The sequence below is a fragment of the Saccopteryx bilineata genome, chromosome 4 (genome assembly GCF_036850765.1).
Source record: "Saccopteryx bilineata isolate mSacBil1 chromosome 4, mSacBil1_pri_phased_curated, whole genome shotgun sequence".
Classification (NCBI taxonomy): domain Eukaryota; kingdom Metazoa; phylum Chordata; class Mammalia; order Chiroptera; family Emballonuridae; genus Saccopteryx; species Saccopteryx bilineata.
Genome location: NC_089493.1, coordinates 295,891,485 through 295,910,293, shown reverse-complemented (window position 1 = coordinate 295,910,293; position 18,809 = coordinate 295,891,485). Strand labels below are relative to the sequence as shown.

The following is an 18,809-nucleotide window of genomic DNA, read 5'->3' as shown; positions in this document are numbered from 1 at the left end:
TGAGAGCCAGCTGCTACCATCACAGCAAGGACCCGAGGAGTGAGAGCTGCTACCATCACAGCAAGGACCTGAGGAGTGAGAGCCAGCTGCTACCATCACAGCAAGGACCCGAGGAGTGAGAGCTGCTACCATCACAGCAAGGACCTGAGGAGTGACAGCCAGCTGCTAGTATCACAGCAAGGACCTGAGGAGTGACAGCCAGCTGCTAGTATCACAGCAAGGACCTGAAGAGTGAGAGCCAGCTGCTAGTATCACAGCAAGGACCTGAGGAGTGAGAGCCAGCTGCTAGTATCACAGCAAGGACCCGAGGAGTGAGAGCCAGCTGCTACTATCACAGCAAGGACCCGAGGAGTGAGAGCCAGCTGCTAGTATCACAGCAAGGACCTGAAGAGTGAGAGCCAGCTGCTAGTATCACAGCAAGGACCCGAGGAGTGACAGCCAGCTGCTACCATCACAGCAAGGACCCGAGGAGTGAGAGCCAGCTGCTACTATCACAGCAAGGACCCGAGGAGTGAGAGCCAGCTGCTAGTATCACAGCAAGGACCTGAAGAGTGAGAGCCAGCTGCTAGTATCACAGCAAGGACCCGAGGAGTGACAGCCAGCTGCTACCATCACAGCAAGGACCCGAGGAGTGAGAGCCAGCTGCTACCATCACAGCAAGGACCCGAGGAGTGAGAGCCAGCTGCTACTATCACAGCAAGGACCTGAGGAGTGAGAGCCAGCTGCTACTATCACAGCAAGGACCTGAGGAGTGACAGCCAGCTGCTAGTATCACAGCAAGGACCCGAGGAGTGAGAGCCAGCTGCTACCATCACAGCAAGGACCCGAGGAGTGAGAGCTGCTACCATCACAGCAAGGACCTGAGGAGTGAGAGCCAGCTGCTACCATCACAGCAAGGACCCGAGGAGTGAGAGCTGCTACCATCACAGCAAGGACCTGAGGAGTGACAGCCAGCTGCTAGTATCACAGCAAGGACCTGAGGAGTGACAGCCAGCTGCTAGTATCACAGCAAGGACCTGAAGAGTGAGAGCCAGCTGCTAGTATCACAGCAAGGACCTGAGGAGTGAGAGCCAGCTGCTAGTATCACAGCAAGGACCCGAGGAGTGAGAGCCAGCTGCTACCATCACAGCAAGGACCCGAGGAGTGAGAGCCAGCTGCTACCATCACAGCAAGGACCCGAGGAGTGAGAGCCAGCTGCTACTATCACAGCAAGGACCTGAGGAGTGAGAGCCAGCTGCTACTATCACAGCAAGGACCCGAGGAGTGACAGCCAGCTGCTAGTATCACAGCAAGGACCCGAGGAGTGAGAGCCAGCTGCTACCATCACAGCAAGGACCCGAGGAGTGAGAGCTGCTACCATCACAGCAAGGACCTGAGGAGTGAGAGCCAGCTGCTACCATCACAGCAAGGACCCGAGGAGTGAGAGCCAGCTGCTACTATCACAGCAAGGACCCGAGGAGTGAGAGCCAGCTGCTACTATCACAGCAAGGACCCGAGGAGTGAGAGCCAGCTGCTACTATCACAGCAAGGACCCGAGGAGTGAGAGCCAGCTGCTACTATCACAGCAAGGACCCGAGGAGTGAGAGCCAGCTGCTACTATCACAGCAAGGACCCGAGGAGTGAGAGCTGCTACTATCACAGCAAGGACCCGAGGAGTGAGAGCCAGCTGCTACCATCACAGCAAGGACCCGAGGAGTGAGAGCCAGCTGCTACTATCACAGCAAGGACCTGAGGAGTGACAGCCAGCTGCTAGTATCACAGCAAGGACCTGAGGAGTGAGAGCTGCTACTATCACAGCAAGGACCTGAGGAGTGACAGCCAGCTGCTAGTATCACAGCAAGGACCTGAAGAGTGAGAGCTGCTACCTTCACAGCAAGGACCCGAGGAGTGAGAGCCAGCTGCTACCATCACAGCAAGGACCCGAGGAGTGAGAGCCAGCTGCTACTATCACAGCAAGGACCTGAAGAGTGAGAGCCAGCTGCTACTATCACAGCAAGGACCTGAAGAGTGAGAGCCAGCTGCTACTATCACAGCAAGGACCTGAAGAGTGAGAGCCAGCTGCTACCATCACAGCAAGCACCCGAGGAGTGACAGCCAGCTGCTACTATCACAGCAAGGACCCGAGGAGTGAGAGCCAGCTGCTACTATCACAGCAAGGACCCGAGGAGTGAGAGCAGGCTGCTACTATCACAGCAAGGACCTGAGGAGTGACAGCCAGCTGCTAGTATCACAGCAAGGACCTGAGGAGTGACAGCCAGCTGCTAGTATCACAGCAAGGACCTGAAGAGTGACAGCCAGCTGCTAGTATCACAGCAAGGACCTGAGGAGTGAGTGCCAGCTGCTACTATCACAGCAAGGACCTGAGGAGTGAGAGCCAGCTGCTACTATCACAGCAAGGACCCGAGGAGTGACAGCCAGCTGCTACCATCACAGCAAGGACCCGAGGAGTGACAGCCAGCTGCTACCATCACAGCAAGGACCCGAGGAGTGAGAGCCAGCTGCTAGTATCACAGCAAGGACCCAAGGAGTGAGAGCCAGCTGCTACTATCACAGCAAGGACCTGAGGAGTGAGAGCCAGCTGCTAGTATCACAGCAAGGACCTGAGGAGTGACAGCCAGCTGCTAGTATCACAGCAAGGACCTGAGGAGTGAGAGCCAGCTGCTACCATCACAGCAAGGACCCGAGGAGTGAGAGCTGCTACCATCACAGCAAGAACCCGAGGAGTGAGAGCCAGCTGCTACTATCACAGCAAGGACCCGAGGAGTGAGAGCTGCTACTATCACAGCAAGGACCCGAGGAGTGAGAGCCAGCTGCTAGTATCACAGCAAGGACCCGAGGAGTGAGAGCCAGCTGCTACCATCACAGCAAGGACCCGAGGAGTGAGAGCCAGCTGCTACCATCACAGCAAGGACCCGAGGAGTGAGAGCCAGCTGCTACTATCACAGCAAGGACCCGAGGAGCGACAGCCAGCTGCTACTATCACAGCAAGGACCCGAGGAGTGAGAGCCAGCTGCTACTATCACAGCAAGGACCCGAGGAGTGAGAGCCAGCTGCTACTATCACAGCAAGGACCTGAGGAGTGAGAGCCAGCTGCTAGTATCACAGCAAGGACCTGAGGAGTGAGAGCTGCTACTATCACAGCAAGGACCTGAGGAGTGAGAGCCAGCTGCTACCATCACAGCAAGGACCCGAGGAGTGAGAGCTGCTACCATCACAGCAAGGACCTGAGGAGTGAGAGCCAGCTGCTACCATCACAGCAAGGACCCGAGGAGTGAGAGCCAGCTGCTACTATCAGAGCAAGGACCTGAGGAGTGAGAGCCAGCTGCTACTATCACAGCAAGGACCCGAGGAGTGAGAACCAGCTGCTAGTATCACAGCAAGGACCCGAGGAGTGAGAGCCAGCTGCTACCATCACAGCAAGGACCCGAGGAGTGAGAGCCAGCTGCTACCATCACAGCAAGGACCCGAGGAGTGACAGCCAGCTGCTACTATCACAGCAAGGACCCGAGGAGTGAGAGCCAGCTGCTAGTATCACAGCAAGGACCCGAGGAGTGAGAGCCAGCTGCTACCATCACAGCAAGGACCCGAGGAGTCAGAGCCAGCTGCTACCATCACAGCAAGGACCCGAGGAGTGAGAGCCAGCTGCTACCATCACAGCAAGGACCCGAGGAGTGAGAGCCAGCTGCTAGTATCACAGCAAGGACCTGAGGAGTGAGAGCCAGCTGCTACTATCACAGCAAGGACCCGAGGAGTGAGAGCCAGCTGCTACCATCACAGCAAGGACCCGAGGAGTGAGAGCTGCTACCATCACAGCAAGGACCTGAGGAGTGACAGCCAGCTGCTACTATCACAGCAAGGACCTGAGGAGTGACAGCCAGCTGCTACTATCACAGCAAGGACCCGAGGAGTGAGAGCCAGCTGCTACTATCACAGCAAGGACCCGAGGAGTGAGAGCCAGCTGCTAGTATCACAGCAAGGACCTGAGGAGTGACAGCCAGCTGCTACCATCACAGCAAGGACCCGAGGAGTGAGAGCCAGCTGCTACCATCACAGCAAGGACCCGAGGAGTGACAGCCAGCTGCTACCATCACAGCAAGGACCCGAGGAGTGAGAGCCAGCTGCTAGCATCACAGCAAGGACCCGAGGAGTGAGAGCCAGCTGCTAGCATCACAGCAAGGACCCGAGGGGTGACAGTTGCTACCATCACTGCAAGGACCCGAGGAGTGAGAGCCAGCTGCTACCATCACAGCAAGGACCCGAGGAGTGAGAGCCAGCTGCTACCATCACAGCAAGGACCCGAGGAGTGAGAGCCAGCTGCTACCATCACAGCAAGGACCCGAGGAGTGAGAGCCAGCTGCTACCATCACAGCAAGGACCCGAGGAGTGAGAGCCAGCTGCTACCATCACAGCAAGGACCCGAGGAGTGAGAGCCAGCTGCTACCATCACAGCAAGGACCCGAGGAGTGAGAGCCAGCTGCTACTATCACAGCAAGGACCCGAGGAGTGAGAGCCAGCTGCTACTATCACAGCAAGGACCCGAGGAGTGAGAGCCAGCTGCTACTATCACAGCAAGGACCTGAGGAGTGACAGCCAGCTGCTAGTATCACAGCAAGGACCTGAGGAGTGACAGCCAGCTGCTAGTATCACAGCAAGGACCTGAAGAGTGAGAGCCAGCTGTTAGTATCACAGCAAGGACCTGAGGAGTGAGAGCCAGCTGCTACCATCACAGCAAGGACCTGAAGAGTGACAGCCAGCTGCTACTATCACAGCAAGGACCTGAGGAGTGAGAGCCAGCTGCTACTATCACAGCAAGGACCCGAGGAGTGAGAGCCAGCTGCTACTATCACAGCAAGGACCTGAAGAGTGACAGCCAGCTGCTACTATCACAGCAAGGACCTGAGGAGTGACAGCCAGCTGCTACTATCACAGCAAGGACCTGAAGAGTGAGAGCCAGCTGCTAGTATCACAGCAAGGACCTGAGGAGTGAGAGCCAGCTGCTACCATCACAGCAAGGACCTGAAGAGTGAGAGCCAGCTGCTAGTATCACAGCAAGGACCTGAGGAGTGAGAGCCAGCTGCTACCATCACAGCAAGGACCTGAAGAGTGACAGCCAGCTGCTAGTATCACAGCAAGGACCTGAGGAGTGACAGCCAGCTGCTAGTATCACAGCAAGGACCTGAGGAGTGACAGCCAGCTGCTACCATCACAGCAAGGACCCGAAGAGTGACAGCCAGCTGCTACCATCACAGCAAGGACCCGAGGAGTGACAGCCAGCTGCTACTATCACAGCAAGGACCCGAGGAGTGAGAACCAGCTGCTAGTATCACAGCAAGGACCCGAGGAGTGAGAGCCAGCTGCTACTATCACAGCAAGGACCCGAGGAGTGAGAGCCAGCTGCTACCATCACAGCAAGGACCCGAGGAGTGAGAGCCAGCTGCTACTATCACAGCAAGGACCTGAGGCGTGACAGCCAGCTGCTACTATCACAGCAAGGACCCGAGGAGTGACAGCCAGCTGCTAGTATCACAGCAAGGACCCGAGGAGTGACAGCCAGCTGCTAGTATCACAGTAAGGACCCGAAGAGTGAGAGCCAGCTGCTACCATCACAGCAAGGACCCGAGGAGTGAGAGCCAGCTGCTACCATCACTGCAAGGACCCGAGGAGTGAGAGCCAGCTGCTACCATCACAGCAAGGACCCGAGGAGTGAGAGCCAGCTGCTACTATCACAGCAAGGACCTGAGGAGTGACAGCCAGCTGCTAGTATCACAGCAAGGACCTGAGGAGTGACAGCCAGCTGCTAGTATCACAGCAAGGACCTGAAGAGTGAGAGCCAGCTGCTAGTATCACAGCAAGGACCTGAGGAGTGAGAGCCAGCTGCTACCATCACAGCAAGGACCTGAAGAGTGACAGCCAGCTGCTACTATCACAGCAAGGACCTGAGGAGTGAGAGCCAGCTGCTACTATCACAGCAAGGACCCGAGGAGTGAGAGCCAGCTGCTACTATCACAGCAAGGACCTGAAGAGTGACAGCCAGCTGCTACTATCACAGCAAGGACCTGAGGAGTGAGAGCCAGCTGCTACTATCACAGCAAGGACCTGAAGAGTGAGAGCCAGCTGCTAGTATCACAGCAAGGACCTGAAGAGTGAGAGCCAGCTGCTACCATCACAGCAAGGACCTGAAGAGTGAGAGCCAGCTGCTAGTATCACAGCAAGGACCTGAGGAGTGAGAGCCAGCTGCTACCATCACAGCAAGGACCTGAAGAGTGACAGCCAGCTGCTACTATCACAGCAAGGACCTGAGGAGTGACAGCCAGCTGCTAGTATCACAGCAAGGACCTGAGGAGTGACAGCCAGCTGCTACCATCACAGCAAGGACCTGAAGAGTGACAGCCAGCTGCTACCATCACAGCAAGGACCTGAGGAGTGACAGCCAGCTGCTACCATCACAGCAAGGACCTGAGGAGTGACAGCCAGCTGCTAGTATCACAGCAAGGACCTGAGGAGTGACAGCCAGCTGCTACCATCACAGCAAGGACCTGAAGAGTGACAGCCAGCTGCTACTATCACAGCAAGGACCTGAGGAGTGACAGCCAGCTGCTAGTATCACAGCAAGGACCTGAGGAGTGACAGCCAGCTGCTACCATCACAGCAAGGACCTGAAGAGTGACAGCCAGCTGCTACCATCACAGCAAGGACCCGAGGAGTGAGAGCCAGCTGCTAGTATCACAGCAAGGACCCGAGGAGTGAGAGCCAGCTGCTACTATCACAGCAAGGACCCGAGGAGTGAGAGCCAGCTGCTACTATCACAGCAAGGACCCGAGGAGTGAGAGCTGCTACCATCACAGCAAGGACCCGAGGAGTGAGAGCCAGCTGCTACTATCACAGCAAGGACCCGAGGAGTGAGAGCCAGCTGCTACTATCACAGCAAGGACCCGAGGAGTGAGAGCCAGCTGCTACTATCACAGCAAGGACCCGAGGAGTGAGAGCCAGCTGCTACTATCACAGCAAGGACCCGAGGAGTGAGAGCCAGCTGCTACTATCACAGCAAGGACCCGAGGAGTGAGAGCCAGCTGCTAGTATCACAGCAAGGACCCGAGGAGTGAGAGCCAGCTGCTACTATCACAGCAAGGACCCGAGGAGTGAGAGCCAGCTGCTACTATCACAGCAAGGACCCGAGGAGTGAGAGCCAGCTGCTACTATCACAGCAAGGACCCGAGGAGTGAGAGCCAGCTGCTAGTATCACAGCAAGGACCCGAGGAGTGAGAGCCAGCTGCTAGTATCACAGCAAGGACCCGAGGAGTGAGAGCCAGCTGCTACTATCACAGCAAGGACCCGAGGAGTGAGAGCCAGCTGCTACTATCACAGCAAGGACCCGAGGAGTGAGAGCTGCTACCATCACAGCAAGGACCCGAGGAGTGAGAGCCAGCTGCTACTATCACAGCAAGGACCCGAGGAGTGAGAGCCAGCTGCTACTATCACAGCAAGGACCCGAGGAGTGAGAGCCAGCTGCTACTATCACAGCAAGGACCCGAGGAGTGAGAGCCAGCTGCTACTATCACAGCAAGGACCCGAGGAGTGAGAGCCAGCTGCTACTATCACAGCAAGGACCCGAGGAGTGAGAGCCAGCTGCTAGTATCACAGCAAGGACCCGAGGAGTGAGAGCCAGCTGCTACTATCACAGCAAGGACCCGAGGAGTGAGAGCCAGCTGCTACTATCACAGCAAGGACCCGAGGAGTGAGAGCCAGCTGCTACTATCACAGCAAGGACCCGAGGAGTGAGAGCCAGCTGCTAGTATCACAGCAAGGACCCGAGGAGTGAGAGCCAGCTGCTACTATCACAGCAAGGACCCGAGGAGTGAGAGCCAGCTGCTAGTATCACAGCAAGGACCCGAGGAGTGAGAGCCAGCTGCTACTATCACAGCAAGGACCCGAGGAGTGACAGCCAGCTGCTACCATCACAGTGACCAGTGTAGCTGTCAGGCCGTCTCCGCTCTGACAGCAAGCAGCCCGGGCAGGGTCAAGCCCACACGTGGTCACCAGAGTAACAGAAGCCAGGAAGATGGGAACACAAGTTAACACGCACAACCTCGTTCTTATTCTTCATCATTCTGCACATTTGCCATACACACGGAAAATCGTTTCGGGAAAACTAAAGTCCAGACAGAAGCAACGCACCAGAATCAGAATGCTGACGCCCTGGAGTGATGAGAGAGGGAAGAGGATGGGGGGTGTGAGCTCCCATACAGCGCTGCCCAGAGCCCCGGCCCCACCCAGAGCCCCGGCCCCGCCCAGAGCCCTGGCCCCGCCCAGAGCCCCATGCTCTCTCTGCCGGAATCGCAGGCACTCAGGCCACTGAGAGAAGCCACACAGCTCCAGTATTTCTAGAGGCAAAGGAACAGGATCTAGGCAAATGTGTTCATATTTATAGCTTGAAATGCCTCTACTTTTACTTTTTTTAATGAGAGAGAAAGAGATGGAGAAAGGAGAGAGAGAGAGAGAGAGAAACGAGAAGCATCAGTTCTTCGTTGTGGCACCTTAGTTGTTCATTGATTGTTTTCTCACATGTGCCCTGCCTGGAGGGGCCCCAGCCGAGCCAGTGGCCTGGTGCTCAAGCCAGCGACCTTGGGGTTTCAAACCCGGGTCCCGAGCGTCCCAGCTGACACTTTATCCACTGCGCCACCACCCGTCAGGCAACAGATAAAGTCTTTTAGAAAGCTGTTATTTACTGCTGCTCCTGCTTAAACAAACCCTGTCCAGGTCCCTTCCTGACTCGAGGGGGGGGGGGAGCAAAGGAGAGGCGGGAAGTGCAGCTGCAGCCCCTCTGTGGCAACGGAGGGCCACCCACAAGGTCCGGGCACGGCCCTCCCCTCACTGAGGACTCACGGCGGGGCTGGAGGAGGCTGCGGGGAGAGCAGGTCCAGCAAACTCCTGTCCGCTGACGGGTGCTGCCCACCGCCCCCGGGCAGTGTGCTGGTGGGGCTCTTCTCCTGACCACTGCTCCGCCCTGCCACCTGCCAAACCAGGGTGGGCTGGTAAGGTGGGGCATGAACACCCACGAGCCACGGGGACTCTGCGCACAGCCCTCCCGCCCACCAAGCTGCTGAAGCCTGAGGCAGGAGGCATGGCAGGAGCCTGGGGGCCTCTGAAGAGGACAGGGGTCCCAGGAGGAGACAAGGAGGTCTTCCCTCTGGGGCTTCACGCCAGGCAGCGCAGTGAGGCCGCGGCTTTGGCCCCTAAGTCTAGAAGCGCCCCCAGGCTACACGTAGTCCTCCCTCCTTCCCAGGCTACAAGGTAGACCCCTCCCCCCCAGGCTATGCAGTAGCCCCCCTCCCCCCCTAGGCTACACGGTAGACCCCCTCCCCGCAGATAGCGCTGTCCTCCTGACAGCAGGTCCAGGGCCCCCATCCCCTCTGCAGTCCCCAGGAAGGGAGTCCTTACTTACCCTGTCGATAACTGGAGCATCGCTGATTCCTACAAGAAGGAACAGAGAGAGATGCACACCAGTCACTCCACCTGGCAGGAGCTGGGGAGCAACACCCCATCCCCTCTTCCCAGAACTCTCAGAAAGCCCAGACCCCCTGGCCGGGCCGCTCAGCTCAGTGTCAAACTGATGTGCTGGGGTTGCGGGCTGGATCCCCAGTCAGGGCACAAACAAGAATCACCAATGAGCACAAATACGTGGACCAACAAATCGATGTTTCTCTCTCTCCCTTCCTCTCTCTGTAAAATCAATAAATTTAAAAAAAAAAAGCCTCGACCAAGCTTCTTACCCAAAGGCGTTCCCCTCGTGCACGGCCAGTCTGAGACTGAGCAGGGGGCGCCTCTGAGCCTCCAGGACGCCCGAGCCCTCTGAGAGCAGGCTGCTCCCTGACCTGGGACTCGCTCTCCCGGGAGCCCCGCCCCCGGTGCCCGCCCCTCACCTAAGGCAGCCAGGTCCTGGAGCAGCAGGGAGGTGGCCACAGGCCCCGCGGGCTCAGCCCCACCGTCCACCCCCAGGTCCATCAGGCAGCTCCTCGTGCAGCCGGCCGGACTCTGGAAGACTAGAGGGCAGACCGAGGGAGGCAGGCGGTCAGGGGGCGCTGTGTCCCCATGCGGCTGCGCACGGCCCTCCAGCCACCTCCCGGTCACCCTCGACCCTCGCCCAGAAGAACTTCCCCTCGGGGGAAGGGCCCGGCACACAGCCTGAGCTGGTGCCCGGAAGGAGGACCAGAGGACCGCCTGTCCCCCCCACCACCCCCGCAGCCGGAGTCCTCCTCTCCGACCATCCCTTCAGCAGCACACAGCACAGCTGGCCTGTCCAGCTCACAGCCCTGGGGAGGCTTCTGACCACGGCTCATCAGAACCGCCCGCAGCACTGGGTAAACATACAAACACCGGCCTCGCCCCAAGCGGTCCTGACGCAGGAGGCCCAAGCCGGGGCCTAGGAACCTGCATGTAACCCTCACTCCAGGTGATTCTGAGGCCGCTGGCCCGGCACCAGGAACCGCGGACAAGACCCTGTTTCAGGTTTCCAGCTGCACAAGCACACACGGCAAGAGGACCCTGCACTCGGGCGTGACACAGCCTCCTGCTTGTGCGCAGCCAAAGCTGGGGTCCGGGTGGCACCCGCTTCTCGGGGCCCGGGGGGGCAGGTCTCACAGGACAGGGAAGCGGAGCACGCTCTCTCCTTCCCACGCCATGACCCGGAATGTTCTGAGCACCAGGTCTGTGCACACACCTCTGGAGACAGGCACGCCTCACAGGACAGGGAACGGAGCACGCTCTCCCCTTCCCACACTGTGACCCGGAATGTTCTGAGCACCAGTCCCTCCCGGGGCTGCAGGTCTGTGCACACACCTCTGGAGACAGGCAGGTCTCCCCCCGGGTCGGTCGCCGCGCTCCCGAAGATGACACGTCCCTCCATCACCTGCTTGTACAGCAGAACGCCCTGGGTCAGGAGGTCATTGGCCTGGAGAATCTCCGCTGAAGGACAAGAGAGGAATCAGAATCCCGACACTTCAGTCTTTCCTAAGCCGCCCACAGCGAAGCTGTCCCCTGGCCATCCCCCCCCACCGCAGCCGCCCCCTGGCCATACCCGCCCCCCCCACAGCGAAGCTGTCCCCTGGCCATCCCCCCCCACCGCAGCCGCCCCCTGGCCATACCCGCCCCCCCCACAGCGAAGCTGTCCCCTGGCCATCCCCCCCCACCGCAGCCGCCCCCTGGCCATACCCGCCCCCCCCACAGCGAAGCTGTCCCCTGGCCATCCCCCCCCCACCGCAGCTGCCCCCTGGCCATACCCGCCCCCCCCCACAGCACAGCTGCCCCCTGGCCATCCCTTCCCCACCGCAGCTGCCCCCTGGCCATACCCGCCCCCCCTCACAGCACAGCTGTCCTCTGGCCATCCCTTCCCCACCGCAGCTGCCCCCTGGCCGTACCTGCCCCCCGCCCCCCCCGCCCCAGGATCAGCCCCTCGAGCAGCTCGAGGCACTTAGTCCCTGAACCCCAACTTTCAGTTCTTAGGGCATGAAAGGAACTGAATTTTCTAACGTCCTGTGCCTGTCCTGTCCAACAGTTGAGAGATTGCTCCATCAACCCCGACTGGGTGGCTCAGTAGAGTGTCGTCCCAGCATGCTGAGGTTGTGGGTTCGATCCCCGGTCAGGGCACATATGAGAATCCACCAATGAGTGCACAACTAAATGAAACGAGTTGATGCTTCCCTCTTTATCTCTCAATGAAAAAATTAAATTAAAAAAAGAAAAATATGGGCCCATGAACTAAGGAAGTGAAACTACTTCATCTAGAATTAAAACAGAAAGCTGTTTTAGCAATGTGGGTGTGAAGAGTAAAACAATCTCTGGCATTTTCTTTTCAGTTACTGAAAAGCTTTTTTAAGTAAGGAAGAAACAATTTGGTACATGAATCACCCTTTATAAAATCTAAATTTAGATCAAGAATTTCTGATGAAAACAATGTACAAATTAAACTGCCCTCAAAGTATAACATATGCCCAGATTTCAAAACACTACTGCACGCACGCCTCCCAGTGGGGTTGCCAGCAGAGTAACTCTCCAGGGAGACAAAACAGCCCAGGGGCAGGCGCGGCGCAGGCCACAGGGACCCAGCACCGCTCTCAGGAGGGACCCAGCAGGCCACAGGGACCCAGCACCGCTCTCAGGAGGGACCGCGTTGCCTCCTGTCAACACCCGGATGCCAGGGGCCTCGTGACCACCCCGCCTCCACCCCAACCAAACCTGAATCGGGTCGAGCTCCCTGATCCAACTGAGAAGCAACACCAGGAGTCTATAAGGACTATCAGGAGCCGGAATCGCGCTCAACTCCATGGGAGGCGCCATCAGGAAACTCAGAGCAAGAGAAACTCGACAAACCAAAGGACGTGCTCATCACGCAGTCGACAGGAGAGGATGGGGACTCCTCTGTCCAAAGACTTAAGAAATATCAACCAATTTCCAAGTCTGCCTTTTTTTTTAAGTCTGATGTAAAGCAAACTGTTTAACTAGGAGGGGTCTTGACCGGTGGTGGCGCAGGGGACGGAGCCCCCTCTCTCGAGCCACTGGACACTCATGTTAACACAGGTGTACAACACCTATCTTCAAAACAAACCTTCTGGATACAAGCCCCTCCCAGTTTCAGCACCACTACAGCAAACCTTCTCAGGAGCTGTCCACGCTGCCTGACCGGTAATGCACAGTGGACAGTGTCCACCTGGGACACTGAGGTCTCAGGTTCAAAACCCCGAGATGCCCAGCTTGAACTCAAAAGTCTCTGGTTTGAGCAAGGGTCACTGGCTCAGCTTGAGCCCCAGTCAAGGTAGGTATGAGAAAGCAATCAATGAACAACTAGAGTGATGCAACTCGAGCTGATGCTTCTTCTCAGGCCCTCCTAACTCCGTCTCTTTCTCCCTCTCAAAATCAATGAAAAACACAAGCTTAAAACTTACCCTGGGCTCGGGTACTACAATTCTCTGCTCCCCTGACCACTGTCCCTGCCGCTCCTCACCAGCCGGCTCCTCAGTTACCCACCAGCCTCTGGAGGCACTCGGAGCAGGGGACCCTCCGAGCTGGCCACTCGCAGCATCTCCGGCCTCTGCGGGCACCCTGCCCTCCTTCAGGCCACAGCGGCCTCTCCTCTCGCCCTCGTCCCCAGTGGACGCGGTCAATGTCCCCCTCGTCCTGGGCTGTCAGAGCAGTGGCCTCTCCTCTCGCCCTCGTCCCCAGTGGACGCGGTCAATGTCCCCCTCGTCCTGGGCTGTCAGAGCAGCGGCCTCTCCTCTCGCCCTCGTCCCCAGTGGACGCGGTCAATGTCCCCCTCGTCCTGGGCTGTCAGAGCAGCGGCCTCTCCTCTCGCCCTCGTCCCCAGTGGACGCGGTCAATGTCCCCCTCGTCCTGGGCTGTCAGAGCAGCGGCCTCTCCTCTCGCCCTCGTCCCCAGTGGACGCGGTCAATGTCCCCCTCGTCCTGGGCTGTCAGAGCAGCGGCCTCTCCTCTCGCCCTCGTCCCCAGTGGACGCGGTCAATGTCCCCCTCGTCCTGGGCTGTCAGAGCAGCGGCCTCTCCTCTCGCCCTCGTCCCCAGTGGACGCGGTCAATGTCCCCCTCGTCCTGGGCTGTCAGAGCAGCTGCTGCTCTGTGCTCGAGGCCAGATTCTCTGAGAACCCACCTCAGTGAGCTCAGCCGTGTCCCTCCCGCCCCCGCCCCAGGAACCCCGACGCCATCCACCTCGTTCTGGGCACGGCGGAGGCAGCGGGAAGGAGCCGCCGCTCGCACCTGGCGGCCCAGCCCGGGAGGAGGACCTAGTACCTAGCGCGTCGTCATCGTCCACGGTGTCGCTCGCCAGCCGGAACAGGGTGGGCCGCAGCTTCTCACACCTCTCGTACACGACCTGGGAAACAGCTCGGGTCACCACACGCCCGGGACCCCAGCGCAGCAGAGCCTCGGCCCCAGGAGGGTCACTCGGCCCCACACTCAGGACGCAGGTGTGAGGTGACACGGGACTCCAGTCTCAGACACAGCTTGGGCTGTAACTGCACAGGAATTTGTAAAGGTAGCAGTTGGAAAGGTGACAGAGACCTCGGCTGAGAAAGACCCCCGCACGTGGGAGCACAGCTCTCTCTCCTCCGAGCCCCCATCCCGGCCGCCACTGCAATGGATGACCCCACAGAAGGCAGCGGCGGTGGCCTGTCCAATTGCCGTCCAGTGCCAGGAGTCCCTCCACAGGTCCCCCCAGAACTGAGCCTCACCCCAGCCCCCAAAAGTATCTGGGAAGTCTCGTCTCCCAGATCAGCACCGGGCAGCACTCCCGACCTGCTCAGCATCTGCACCCCGCTGGGGAGGGGACCCCACTGGGGAGGGGACACAGCTGAAGAGGGGACACTGCTGGGGAGGGGACACAGCTGAAGAGGGGACACTGCTGGGGAGGGGACACAGCTGAAGAGGGGACACTGCTGGGGAGGGGACACAGCTGGGGAGGGGACACAGCTGGGGAGGGGACACAGCTGGGGAGGGGACACAGCTGGGGAGGGGACACAGCTGAGGAGGGGACACAGCTGAGGAGGGGACACAGCTGGGGAGGGGTCCCCGCTGGGGAGGGGACACAGCTGAGGAGGGGATCCCACTGGGGAGGGGTCCCCGCTGGGGAGGGGACACAGCTGAGGAGGGGATCCCACTGGGGAGGGGACACAGCTGAGGAGGGGACCCCGCTGGGGAGGGGACACAGCTGATGAGGGGACACAGCTGAGGAGGGGACACAGCTGAGGAGGGGACACCACTGGGGAGGGGACACAGCTGAGGAGGGGACACAGCTGGGGAGGGGACACAGCTGGGGAGGGGACACAGCTGAGGAGGGGACACAGCTGAGGAGGGGACACCACTGGGGAGGGGACACAGCTGAGGAGGGGACACAGCTGGGGAGGGGACACAGCTGGGGAGGGGTCCCCGCTGGGGAGGGGACACAGCTGAGGAGGGGATCCCACTGGGGAGGGGACCCCGCTGGGGAGGGGACCCCGCTGGGGAGGGGACACAGCTGGGGAGGGAACCCCACTGGGGAGGGGACACAGCTGAGGAGGGGACACAGCTGGGGAGGGGACACCGCTGGGGAGGGGACACAGCTGGGGAGGGGACACAGCTGAGGAGGGGACACAGCTGAGGAGGGGACACAGCTGGGGAGGGGACACAGCTGGGGAGGGGACACAGCTGAGGAAGGGACCCCACTGGGGAGGGGACACAGCTGAGGAGGGGACACAGCTGAGGAGGGGACCCCGCTGCAGAGGGGACCCTGCTGCACGGTCTCCTCCTCTGCAGGGAGCTCGGTCACTACAGGAGCACCAAGCCCTCTGCCTGGTGAGTCCAGGCATGAAGCAGGACAGAGCCCTGCCCTCTCGCTTTGCCCCTGGGTGCTACCCGCCTACGGAGGCCTTCATCGGCTCCACCCCTTCCTGCTCTGAGTCTTAAAGAAGGAACCCCTTGTGGGAAGGACTTAGGCAGCAGGTAAACCCGCCTGGTTCTAGGGTTCAGGGTCAGGAAGCCCCTGCCCAGTACTCAGTTGACACATTTTCCAATGTCACCTTTATCCACAGTAAGGATGAACTTTTCTGCACCTGACCAGTGGTGGCACAGTGGAAAAAGCACTGACCCAGAACGCTGGGGTCTTCTGGTTCCAACCCCCGAGGTCACCAGCTTGAACAAGGGGACACTGGTTCGGCCCTGGTCAAGGCACTACAAGAACCAACCAACGCACAACTAAAGTGAGGGCAGCACGACTTGATGCTTCTCCCCCTCTCTCTCCCTTCCTCTCTCTCGAAAAAAGAAAAGGTGAGGTTTTGTTTCCTGCTGTGACTGTCCTACCTCATAGATGGTCGTTATCTTGGCTGGAAAGAAACGTGCTCTTTAAAAGCCCCGTACACCAACACTCCAAGGGGCTCCGGTGCGGCTGGGGCAGTGTAGGAGCAAAGCAGAAGCCCCTGGCACATGAGACAAGGGGCTGAGCAAGCGGCCAGAGGGCGAGCTGTTAACAGCCAGCACACACAGCACATGACCCCGCTCCCTGACTGCAGACGCCTGGAAGCAGGCGGCTTATTTCCAGTCACCAGTCGGGGAGGGTGGTAACGAAAGCCAGTTGGAATTAGATCCAGACGAATACAAGATAGAGGTGCAACTGACAGAAAATGATCTGGACCCATTATATGTTCACTTAAAAATTAGTTTTAATTTATTGATTCCAGAGAGACAGAGCAAGGGAGAGGAGAGACAGAAACGTCAATCTGTTCCAGTATGTGTCCTGACCGGGGATCGAACTGACACCCTTTGTGTATCCAGATGATGCTCTAACCAACAGAGCTATCCAGCCAGGGCTTCTACACGCTCATTTTAATACAGCAGCATACTAAGTGACATTCTTGAAATCTAATGAGTATCTGTTGCAATCCTCTCCTGGAACCTCCCTTGTAATTACCACGTATAAAAAATAGATTAAAAGCCCTGGCCAGGTAGCTCAGTTGGTTAGAGTGCCGTCCCCAGACGCCAAGGGTGCAGGTTCAATCCCTGGTCAGGCCACATACCAGGAGCAACCAATGAATGCGTAAGTAAGTGGAACAAATTGATTTGTCTTTCTGTTTCTCTTTCTCTCTCCAACCAATAAATAAAAAAATTAAATTCAAAACCACAACCCAGCCTGACCTGTGGTGGCGCAGTGGATAAAGCGTTGATCTGGAACGCTGAGGTCGCCGGTTCGAAACCCTGGGCTTGCCTGGTCAAGGCACATATGGGAGTTGATGCTTCCAGCTCCTCCCCCTTCTCTCTGTCTCTCCTCTCTCTCTCTCTCTCTGTCTCTCCCTCTCCTCTCTAAAATGAATAAATAAAAAATAAATAAAAATTAAAAAAAAACAAAAACACAACCCAGACAAAGCCTCAGGACAAAGAGCGTGGGCTGCACCGCGGTCCCACATGTCCTCTCGCTTTCCCGCTCCAGAGCGCTGAGGGTCCGACAAGCCTTGCGCCCCAGGGAGCAGCGGCGGCCAGGGACCCTGCCTTCCTGTGCCTCCATGTCCTACGCTTTAACACACTCCCTTCCTCATAACCTGAACTTGGTCTTGAACTTCCAACTGCAGGAGGTAGGAACCGGGAGGACTCCTGACACAGGCAATGAGGCGGGCTGTGCCGAGGCAGGGCAGCCCTCACCCGGAGGGGGTCCAGCGACACAGCCTCTCCACAGGGGTCGGCTCTGGAGTGTGTGCTGGCCCAAGCCCCCAGCCCTCCTGAGTCCAGTCCCCTCCAGACCCAGGGGACGTCCAGTATGGTCCTCTTACAGCTCTGCCCAACCCGTCACAGGTGACTGACCCAAGCCGACCCATGAGCTGCACAGGCCAAACCGAGTCTCCTCTCAGGAATCCGGTCTGGGCAAGACCAGTTCGTCTCTGCTGGCCTTACGAGATGGAAGGGCCGGCACACGGTGCGAGGGGTTCGTCCTGCGCAGGGAAACCGGAACGCAGAGAAGCAGGACCCAGCCTGCGCGGGGAGGCGGGGCAGCGCTCCGGGGAGACAGAGCGGCCGACGCGGGCATCTCAGTCCCGCCCAGCCGGCCTCGCCACAGCAGCAGCAACACCAGAGCACCAACAGCAAAGGAAAAAACCAGGCAGATCGAACTTCAAAATTAAAACCTTTTGCTTCAAGACAAAAACACCCTTTTGCTTCAAAGGACAGTCAAGACCGTGAGAAGACGGGGCAGAGAGGGAGATGATGAGGGACTCCGCCGCAGACGGACACGTGCACACACAGGAAACAGGTCAGTGCCTCCCGTCCCGTGTGGGGGTCACACAGCCCCTCCGAGTCCCGACCCCCCTGCCGGCTGCCCGCTCAGAGCGGGGACGGCGCATACCTGCAGGGCCTCCTGGTCCGGGGGCGCCTGGCCCGGCCGCTGGTAGCGGCCCAGCATCTCCTGCAGCGCCTTCACGTGGCTCCGCACCTCCTCCACGGCGCTGACCCTCCGGGACACCTTCTCCGACTTCTCCTGCTCCTGGGGGGAGGGGGCGGTGAGGGCGCACAGCCCAGGACAAGGCCTGAGCACGGGCGGCGCGCTGAGCAGTCGCCGCACTGCCCGAGGGCGTGCTTGCTCAGCAGGGAGGCCCGTCCTCAGAGCCCAGGATCCCGGGCAAGACTGCAGCAGGGGCGAGGCGACCCATGGCTCTGTCCACCAGCCTCAACCCTCTGGAAACCAGACTCCCAACCCGGACACCGTCCACAGGACTGTCAGCGGGACAGGAAGTGCGATGCTCTGTGCTCCTGGACGCAAGTACTTAGACAGCACACAGCGTGCTCCCTGCTTCCGGTCACCACCCGCTGCCCGCTGCCCTCAACGAGCCCACAGCTGTTCCCCCGCTCAGACCGGGAGGTCACCTCCCTCCCCTGGATAGCTGTATGTAGGTATGTACACACACACACACACACACGCACGCACGCACACACACACACACACACGCACGCGCGCACACATGCACACACACACGCACGCACGCACGCACACGCGCACACACGCACACACACACACACACGCACGCGCGCACACATGCACACACACACACACGCACGCACGCACACGCGCACACACGCACACGCACACAGTGCAGGCCCTGTCCAAGGCCGGCTCTGCAGAAACTCGTGGAAAACACCCACCTCCCTGACCAAACTCTTGATGAGGCGGTTGGCGGCCTGCAGGTCCTCAGGGTGGCTGCTCCTCAGAAGCCTGGTCAGAAGCTGGGGGAGCAAGAAGAGCAGGTGACACCCGCCCCTTCGGGGTCAAAGGGACAGTCGGTGGCGGCAGT

General features: G+C 59.1%; 2 protein-coding genes across 2 annotated transcripts in view; both read right to left on the bottom strand.

Annotated features, from left to right (window-relative positions):
* The window catches only part of COG7 (component of oligomeric golgi complex 7), a 127,158-nt gene that overhangs the window by 63,980 nt on the left and 44,369 nt on the right, over positions 1-18,809 (bottom strand). The gene's annotated exons all lie outside the window — the stretch shown is intronic.
* Positions 1-18,809, bottom strand: part of GGA2 (golgi associated, gamma adaptin ear containing, ARF binding protein 2) — a 42,692-nt gene that overhangs the window by 7,694 nt on the left and 16,189 nt on the right. The window contains exons 7-13 of the mRNA XM_066275858.1: positions 18,661-18,741; positions 17,867-18,004; positions 13,795-13,876; positions 10,837-10,962; positions 9,921-10,040; positions 9,443-9,471; positions 8,884-9,011 (exon numbers count right to left, since the gene is read on the bottom strand). Of these exons, the coding sequence (XP_066131955.1) occupies positions 8,884-9,011; positions 9,443-9,471; positions 9,921-10,040; positions 10,837-10,962; positions 13,795-13,876; positions 17,867-18,004; positions 18,661-18,741 (704 nt within the window). The remainder of the gene's footprint in view (positions 1-8,883; positions 9,012-9,442; positions 9,472-9,920; positions 10,041-10,836; positions 10,963-13,794; positions 13,877-17,866; positions 18,005-18,660; positions 18,742-18,809) is intronic.